Source organism: Hemicordylus capensis, chromosome 6 (assembly GCF_027244095.1).
Source record: "Hemicordylus capensis ecotype Gifberg chromosome 6, rHemCap1.1.pri, whole genome shotgun sequence".
NCBI lineage: Eukaryota > Metazoa > Chordata > Lepidosauria > Squamata > Cordylidae > Hemicordylus > Hemicordylus capensis.
Window position 1 is genome coordinate 50,196,455 of NC_069662.1, and position 10,032 is coordinate 50,206,486.

A 10,032-nucleotide genomic window follows, 5' to 3' on the forward strand; every position below is an offset into this window, starting at 1 on the left:
CATCTGTCCTGCAAAACAGCATGCTTTAGTGACAATAGCCATTTAATAAACATAACTGTTCCCATCAATTAGTGGACCCTCCAAAAGAGTTAGGGAATTATGTCAGCTTCTGGCCTTAATAGGAGCTAGGACTCGATCCCAGAACCTATTTTTGGTGCTCAGGACTAAGATATGTGGTGCTTCTGAGTATAGCCAAAACCCATTTCCTTCACTTACTGCACTTCTGTAGCTTGTCCTCCCCACTTATTCAGGTTCTGGGTCATTTGGTGTGATACTGACATCAGAGTCCCAGTTCCTCTCATTTGACAGGACAAAAGTACTGACAGGGCATCATTTTAATCAGTGCTGTGTGTACTTCGCATTACATAAATTATTAAATTCTGTGCAGGAAAATTAAATGATGTGCTAAGAAAACTCAGATTCTGCATCCTATATGCATTATGCACTTTGAGCACTTCGCATCATTTTATTTTACATTTTGTTTCTATTTTAGCCTGATTTAATTTTGGGTTCTAGGAACATAGGAAGCAGCCTTCTACCGAGTCAGACCATTTGTCCGTCTAGCTCAGTATTGTCTACACAGACTGGCAACAGCTTCTCCAAGGTTGCAGGCAGGAGTCTCTCTGGGCCCTATCTTGGAGATGCTGCCAGGGAGGGAACTTGGAACCTTCTTCATGCAAACATGCAGGTGCTCTTCCCAGAGTGGCCCCATCCCCTGAGAATCCTTGCAGTGCTCACTCACTCATGTAGTCTCTCATTCAAATACAACCAGGGCAGACCCTACTTAGTAAAGGAGACAATTTGTGCTTGCTACTACAAGACCAGCTTGCCTCCCTAGTTGTGGCCAGAAGGTATTAAGGACACCAGACAACATATTTAAACCTCCCTCTGGCTTCTAAGATTTCAGTTGACATTGCTCATACAGTTTCAAGAGTGTCTGAATAGCCCCCATAAGGGCTAGAAATTTTTAATCCTGCACCCACTACCACAGAATTGCAGCATGCACATAGTCTCTCCACCCCCACACTTACTCTGTATGTTGCTTTTTCTTCCCAGAATGAAGACGATGATGATGAAGAAGATGACGACGACGACGATGACGACAATGAATCAGAGGGCAGTAGCAGTTCCTCATCCTCCTCAGGAGACTCTTCAGATTCGGACTCCAACTGAACCGTTCCCTTCCTCTGGCCGCCTTTCTTGCTGTACTCTATTCGGTTTTGTTTCTCCGGATAACAGTAACATCCCTGGCTGGAGAGCTAGGATGGGGAGAAAGGGGGAAGAAAGAAATCACTGTGCTTTAATTATCTTCCTCTCCTCACATGCAGCACATAACACATTTCACTGTGTGTGACTGCGTGTGAGAGGAGCAGGAGGGTAGAAAACAGCTGACAACCAGCGGAGGGTTTTTTTGTTTGTTTGTTTTTGTGGTGGTGGTGTGGGGAGATAACTTTACTCGGTCTTTTTTGTTTTTTAATTCCCCTACGTCTCTTTGGGGGAGTGTTTCCCCTTTGGGGTAGGTGGGCAGGGGTCATTGTAAAATCCAGACCGCTTATATTTTTTCCCCCTCGCATATCTCACCCCACCCCCACTTCTAGCCACCAGCTTGGGACTTTGTACAAATTCTGTTTTTTAAAATACAAAACAAACAACATGGCAGTGAGATACTTCTCCCCACCTTTCCCCCGCCCTTTTTTTTTTTTTTTTTTTGGTGGCAAACAGCCAAGGAGAGATGGGTTCCAGAGAACATGAACCATGGAAGGTTCTGGACTTTGTCAGCGAAACCCACCTCTCCTCAAAGCGGACAATCTTGTACAGTCTTGAAATTTCACACCTTGACTAAAGAGAGAGAGAACAAAATGGCCGCAGCTGCACTTAGCTATTTCCTGTGATGAACTGGATATCCAGCGTTTCCTGCTGAAGGAAATGGGGGTGGGTGGGTGGGTATATTTTGTGTGAGTGCGTGGCAAAGGTCAGAGGATAGAAGAGGAACTGAAGAACAGAGGAATTTCTTTGCAAAGGGATATTGTCTGGCACGCTGTTAGAAGAGGAGAGAATTTCAAGAGCTCCAAGGTGACTGACTTTCTTTTGCAGGAGGTGGACTTTTTCTGTCATTTTTCTGACCAGCATTTGGGCAAAGACAGTAGTGGCCAGACCCCTTTGGGTTGTTGTTGTTGTTAATATATATATTTTTTTTTACAATGAAGTGACCAATAATTGTACCAAAATGGGGCATTTTGTTGACTGTCTTTGGAAGGGGAGGTTGGTTGCAAGGGAGGGTTGGCGGGGTGGGTGGGTGCGGGGATAATCTGTGTCATTAGCATTTTTTTAAAAACAAAATTTTATAAACCAAGTAAGAACCATCTTTTTTTAAAAAAAACAACCAAATTATCCCATCTTTGACAACATAGAATACTTTGTATATCTCTTATCCTCATACAGACAAGTAGTCTAGGAGCTTGGAGGAGGGTGTGGTGAGTGTGAAAGAGACCTTCATGTTTTCCCCAGCATGCACAGGTTTCACTCAGTCTGTACATGTTCGTTCAACTTTGGGCAGGAGCATGGTGCCAAGGAGGCAGTTTCCAGAGTGCACGAGATGTACTTTTTCTGCACACATAAAAAAAAGCAAATTCAATGTTACCTTTTGCATTTGCCCTGTAAATGATGCCAGAACTAGACACTGCAGAGGTCATGTGGCTGTTGCAAAAAACAGCAGCCCTTCAGCTCCTCCTCTCATAATTGTACAAAAATAACATTGCTGCAAGTTTGCCTGCCCTCCACAAAAGGAGCAACCAGTGAAGTGCAGCAGGGGCAAGGAAATGTGCAATGTGGCCATGTCAATTATACAAGAGAAGGAGGGTATATAGGGCTCCTGTTTTCAGTGGTAGCCGCATGTGCTGTAATACTACATTCTGGTCTAAAAAGCTAGATCCTTAAACAATGCAGATGAAATTGGCTTAGGTGGTTATCTCCAAAAATTGGGACCAGTGTTCTTGCTCCCTAACATCTAACTGGACAGATGAAAATTTTAGACATTTTTTACTTCTAGTTGCAGCTGCTAATACTCTTTTCCCCATCTTAGTTCATAGCCCTTTTTCTTTAAAGTTTGACATGCACAACAGTTGTTTATTTCTGTGTAGCCTTCAACCTTTATCTTGGCATTTTTTGGAAGACTGGCTGTTGCCATATGATCAGTATCCATGCTTTAAGGCTGTGACTATAGCCCAAATCTAGCCTACAAAGGATCACAAGCTGGCTTGCCATACCCTTTCTCCTTTCCCCCCTTCCTCTCCTTCTGTCTCCCCCTCCTTTAGGACAGGGGAAGGTAGAAACTGAACATACAACCTGCATTTTGATGTTTGCTGGGAGCGCGTGATTTTCTTGAAGCCCTATGCGGGGGGGAAGTGTGTTGTGTTTGCTAGGAAATAATGTCTTCTCTGCTTCTCTCTTGTCCGGATGCTGTTGCAGACTCAGGGAAAATTATTTCATTTCTAAAAATGAAGTGCCAAGGGCATAAGCCTCCCTGGAAGCTATGCCCTCTTATTTTGTCAGCCTTACAGCTTAGTATCAGATGTGTAGAATTTGGCTGTGATTATTAAAAGGCAAGGAGTTCTGTAGGTGTTAGAGGCCTTCTGAACTCTGACTCTGTAAGCCCTAAAGGGGAAGTAGAAGGAGAAAAGAGTTCTGAATGTGGGGCGCAAGTGTGTGCAAACGGAAGATGGGGGGTAGGGTGGAATTACACTGGGAGAAGTAGGTAGAAAACCTGAAAGGATTTAATCTGCATCCCTAATGTCTGTACATTTTAATAGTCCCCCTCAAAAAACATTCCCTTATATGGTTGCTGACTTCTGCCTTAAAGTATTCCACTATTTCCATACATTCATACGATTAGTGGAGCAGAATGCAACACTTTCAGAACCTAGCTAGCTAACTGCTAGGTTTCTAGTCCTCAGCAATGTAAAGACAGGCCCAAAAGTGAAATCTTGGAAGCTCAGAGAGGCGTGAAAGAGGGTTGAATGGGATCTCCAGTTAGGGTGGGACTTAAGCGCTCTGAATCGTGCAGACTTGCAGGATTCTGTGTAATTTTGTTCATGTAGCAAAGGATACACTTAGTAATGTCTTAATGCTTCCAATTAGAAGTTTAAACATTCCATTTCTGGGCTGCAATTGTGAAGGAATAGCATATGACAAAGATGTAGAAAGACAAATCCAGCAAAGGAAAGGGTAGCTTTGACTTCTTAGATTTCTTTCTCTAGTCCCTGCTGTTCTAACCCTATGATGGTTTTTTGGGAGGAAAGGTGTCTTATTCACCAGAAATCAGTCACTACAAGAGTAAAAAGCTGGAAATTTCAAAAGTAAATAATACTATCACAGAGACAGATGAGCATTTGTAGAAACCACTGTAGTTCAGTCAATAGTTACAACTTGCTTCAATTTTCATCCCATTAATCTGTAATTAATAGATAAGCATCTTCAACTCTAGAGAAAGAAGGGGGGGGACCTTGTCTGTACCTATCAAAACAACATTTTTCTACTGGTAATTTGTTTAGCTGCAACAACAACAAATTCTTGATGTGGTTTTATTTTTTGCTCTTTTCCTGAAGCCTGGCTGCAATATTGATGAGTAACTCAGAGTGCATGGCAGCCATGTTCATAGAACAGCAATACGCAATTGGTTTAAATAGGGCATTTAAATGCTCTTTCTTTGCCAAACATCAGCCCCAAGCAGTCCAACAGTAATGTTCTCTTGAAAAATGGATTTTTCGAGTTTAATTAACTCCTTGAACTCTGCTCTTTCACTTGTCACTTTCAAAATCTCAGCTAGAGTGGAAGTAAGATAATCAAGACCAGGGCTAGAATAGAACAGTATTTGAAAGTTGCAAGATAGATGGATAATGGATTTGGAAGACCCTTTGTGGAGCCTCCATATGAGAAGGAGCTTTGTGTGCTCTGCACTTAAAGTCCCAGTCTTAACAACAAAAAAGGAAACTTGAGATCCTCTGGAAGCTAAATCCTCCCTTATACCAACTTATCCATTTGCACGAAGTGCATGCAACCTGGCATATAACATTCCTCTTCTCCATTTAGGTTCGGTTTGCTCTTCACTACCAGTTCTCTTTGTCTCTTGCAACTTCATGTCATGCCAATATTTATTTCTTACCCTCAAGCATCGTAGCTCCAACATTGCCTTTTCAAAAATGCACTGCATCACCATCCCACCCATGGAAGAGGTTAATGTATGTACAGATCAACATTTCAAAAAGTAGCCTGGAAAAAAATGAAAGTCTCCCATTCAAGCCAGAGACTTCAGCAGGATCTCTCCTCTGCATTATGTTAAAAAGAAATAGTTTAAAACTCTCTAGGTTCTTTCCTAGTTGTTTTTTAAGTCACCTTAATTAGCAAACTAACCCTGTTGGGTTTATCTAGGAAGTTTATCTGATTTCAGGGGAAATGGGAAATACAAAAATCCCATCAGGATTCTGGAATTGTAATACTCCGATTTCATTGAAATCTGTGTGACTTAATGTGGTCTGTTTGGTAGTATTGACCATTCAGAACAATCTGCACCAAATCTCTTGTCCCTGTTCTATTGAACACTTGGCCACAGTTGTCCCAGCTAATCTGTCCTGTGGTGTTCATGCTTCAGGCAAGAGACCAAGCAGGCAAGCTCTCTGAGGTGTAAGCCACAGGTGTGGATAAGACATATGGTGCTGTTGACACTCATGTTCAAGGCTAAAATGCACAAGCAATGTGTAGCATGTCAGGCGCATTCCAAAATTTTGCAGAAAGGGAACTAGAAATGCAGCATTCCTGCAATAGCAGAAACAAAGCCATTGCAGTGGCTCACCATTGAGGGGCAATTCCATGTACAGTTGGCTGGTCCCGTGTTCATGTATGTGAAAGAATTGCACTGTGGGAATAGATGTTGCAGTTAGTTCTGTTCTGGGTAACCCCCCCCCCCCAAAAAAAAAGAAACACCCACAAAACGGCACTGGGGGAGGAAAAGTTCACTGCTTGCTCACTGGAGTGAAAAACTATTGCAGTGCAACAATGTTCATGACAAAAGACGTTGTTCTTGTATGTGAAGAGGAGCACCATGTCCCATGAATGAAAAAATGGCACAAGAGCATCTATGTGGATAGATGCCATTATGTGGAAGTATGTATTTGTGTGTGCAAAGACTGAATGGAAGTAGTTCCAGACAATTTAGGAGTTGTCTATTTATGCACCAGTTTTCCAACACATTGTGATCTGATTTGCTTTGGCTTGATCGGTGGGGTGCTTGTACATGTGTGCCCTGCGTTTTGAGAAGGGGATCAAGTTCAATCGCCTTTTGCTTTTCCAGCTCAGTGATTTGTAAAATACCAGTAATGCATGCAAACAGGAAACTCTTAAATAACCCAGAACATTTTGAGCTTCAGGGGGAAAAACTTGATTATAGGTACATATGAAACAAACTCATGTACAGTACACATAAAAATAGGTATTTATGCACTCTTGAGTCATACTTTTTTTACAAAATTGTTTTTATGGATTAATTAATATACATGTAAAACATCCAGAAATCACATAAACTTGGGAAGCTTCATTAAAATAGACGTATAAAACTAAAGCAAGTAAATTAAAAGGATAACATCAAACAATTAGAATAAAACGAATACATAGAAAAGATTTATTAGTAGGCAAGACAATGCAAATACTAGTAAGCATTTAAAATGCATAAAATAGATTTTTTAATGTGATCATCAAAGCTTAAAATGGGTTATTTGATACATCCTTGTTTGACAGCAAGTTCAGTAATAGTTGCAATGTATACATGAAAAGCATTTGCCGTGACTATGCAGGGTTCCACATGGCCTGACATCTCCTCTAAAGGGGTCTTCACCCTTGTCATGCAGCATTCATATGCCGGTGATCTATGGACATGCAAATTGCACACAAAGTGGCTAGCACATAGGTTAAAAGCCCTTTAAACAAGATGTTGAGCCACATCAAACCCTATATGGGTAAGTGCAGCCTGGGTCTTGTATAAATTAATGCGTATTCTTCTTAACCTATGTATTTTGAGCATTACTCCTTGGTAATAACTCCTTTGGAGCCAGTGGGTGTTCTTCAAAACCAGAAGTTGTTATGCTTATTATAAGTGTACATCAGCCAGAGCGAGAACCCTGATAGTTTCTTTTCCTGTGAAGAAATTTGGTTATGCCAAGGTGTATAACTTTCAGGTTATTCCCCACGTTGTCTTCTTCCTGCCCTCTACTCACAGTGCTGGTTTCCCTATTACATGAGCTACATGGTGCCCACCAAGAAATGCTTCAACACAGTGAGAGGACATACAGAACTTTGCAGGGGGAGTCCATTGGTAAGTATCTAAACCCCACCTCCATGGAGTTGTTTCCCAACAGCCTCCATGTAACTTGACATGTACTGCCCACAGAGAAAAGTTTAACCTGCTTTGGGATTCCTTTTTATATAATTTTCAAATCTTTTCCAATTATTTGGTTCTGTTGGAAAAGGAAACAAAAATACTGTAATCTTTTAAGGTAATAGGCAGAACTTTGCCAGATGTGGGGTTGATGTACAGAATTTTGAGGAGCAAGTGCTGTTCCAAGCTCAAAAGAATGCATAGGCCTCTCTGGAAGTTGATTATAAAATACGGAATGAAGACACTCATCCTGATTCAGCAAAGATGACCATATGCAGAAACAGATGATGCAAAATACTAGTGGGGGAAGAAAGCCTGTATACAGCAATCTGATAAGGCATGCCAGATAAGCACTTCTTGTCTTGCATATTCATGTCCATGTGCAGCAGGCCTGTATTATTGAGCCATAGGTGTACAGTGTGCACTGCCTCTTGTGAATACTACCTTCTTGAAATCTGATTAACCTTTCAGCCACAGCTACATCCAATTGGATTTTCCCCCATTAACTTTTATTTTCATTGTCATCTGTGAGTTTTGATATAATTACCCAATTACACATCTCATCAACCCAACCCTCTGTCTTATATTGACCTCTCTGATGCTCCTAGGTTCTGATCCCGCAATCAATCTTCCCTCTTCCATTCCACCTTCTGAAATGAGACACCTGGTTTGATTTTGCTGAATGTACCAGCTCTGTTGAACTTTAGTAGATGTGGTTTTTTAAGTAAAAAATAATTTAAAAGAAAAATCTTGTTCTTTACAATTCTTACAGTACTGATGTCTTTTTTTTTTAAAGAAAGAAAAGTGTTATAGGGTGGGGAACAGTTTGTACTGTAAGAAAGTGGAACTGAGTGCATTTTTGCACTGTTAACACAATGTGATATTCCATATAGTTCTTGTGAAAAAAGGAATCATTTTTTCTAATATTTAAACTGTTTTTTGTAGGTTTAAAAAAAACATTAAAATGCCAAAAAAATAAAAAATGTACCCAATTTCTGTTTCTACTACTAAATGGGACTTGGAAAGCTAAGGATCCCTTGTTTTCCTTAGAAGTTTTTGCTATTTGCATCAACTTGGTTAGGGTTTCAGCCTCAAGTCTGAATATACATTAAACTGTGGATCTTCTCCCTCCCCCCCTTTTTTTCCTTTTGTATAATAAAGTGCAAACTAAAGCTTTTGCTCTCATGTCGTTACTCTAAACCATTTTTAAAAGCCTTCAGGATAAAAGAGGATGTTTGGGCTGCTTTTTCCTACTCTTGAGTTTCCAACAAAATTCAAAAATCAACCACTCCAATTCCAACAAAACTCGAGGAATCTACCATTTCTTGTGAATATGGTAACTAGACTACAATTTCCAACAGAAATTAGCAACTATGTTGGACACTCTGTGGTCCCAACAGGGAACTGTAGAACTGGATCTGATTCCTACACCCACACACATACAGCCATCTGCTATACCTTTGGTTGACCTGGCTTTTGAACGTAGCTCTGATCCAGCAAGGCAATTCTCAGAGCTCTTACTATTATATTTATTTGTACCCCCACCTTTCTCTAAGGAGACCAGAATGCATACAACTCTCTCTCCCCCTCCCTTCCCCTTCTCACAACTCTGCAGAGTAGGTTTGGGGACAAGAAAGAATGACTTGCCCATGACTATGACTATTCAGCAAACTGTGTGTATATGCAGGGATTTGAACTCGGGCTGCAATAATGCGTGCATACTTGAGAATAAGTGTAACTGTCATCAGTGGAAAGTACCGAGTAAACATAGCTAGGAACAAGCTACAGGTCCATGTGTGGACCTTGGTGGTATTGTGTCTCAAGCTACACAGCTCCAGGATCTGTTGAAACATGTCTGAGTCTAGTCAGTGATTCCAGAGCAATCTTGAGCTGCTAGCTGTCTAGCTCAAAGGAGCAGCATACTCCTGAAGTGGAATCAGAATCTCTCTACTGAGGATAGATCCCAAGAACATGGAACTAGCATTCCCACCCCAGACTGTCCCATAGCATGCCACAGAGTCCAGATAATAGGGACCAGAGAGTGCTTTTCAGACAGCTGTCCTTGCAGTGCTTAATACACCATATCTAAAAGGCAATTTCAAAAGCAGTCATTGATATGGTGGGGAAGTCTTTTCAAACGGAAACAAAGTTATGCTTTCTTTAATGCAACTGTGCAGGTACCTTTTTAGTTCAGTCTCTTAGTGACTATACTACACACTATCTACCAATCGGCATCGTGCATTTTTATATGTACTGTATTACTTTTTACACTTCACAAAACCATGAGGCTCTGTGGGCGCCAGGAGTTGAAATTGACTTGACGGCACACTTTACATGACACTTTGGAAACAATTGCATTGAACAGAGAGCTGCCCTCAATAGAGAAAGAGTAGAGTCAGCCCAGAGGCTTCATGCTTTCGTACACTAGAGGACTGCACAGCTTGTATGCAGTTTTGAACATCCAAAACCAGCAGCCTGAATTAGGGCCAGAATCAGGAAGTCCCTGGTTTGAATATTCCCTCTGGCATAAACTCACCATGCAGCCTTAGGTAAACCACTCCACCTTGGGCTCATTCTATCTGCAATATGGGGATAATAATACTCCT

The 10,032-nt window shown here is 41.2% G+C and overlaps 1 protein-coding gene across 10 annotated transcripts in view; it reads left to right on the forward strand.

Annotated features, from left to right (window-relative positions):
- UBTF (upstream binding transcription factor) overlaps positions 1-8,598 on the forward strand; it is a 73,037-nt gene extending 64,439 nt beyond the window's left edge. For all 10 annotated transcript variants that reach the window (XM_053262396.1, XM_053262403.1, XM_053262402.1 and 7 more), the window contains one exon: positions 1,057-8,598. In XM_053262396.1, the coding sequence (XP_053118371.1) occupies positions 1,057-1,173 (117 nt within the window). In that variant the 3' untranslated portion in view covers positions 1,174-8,598. The remainder of the gene's footprint in view (positions 1-1,056) is intronic.
- The last annotated feature ends 1,434 nt before the right edge of the window (positions 8,599-10,032 follow it).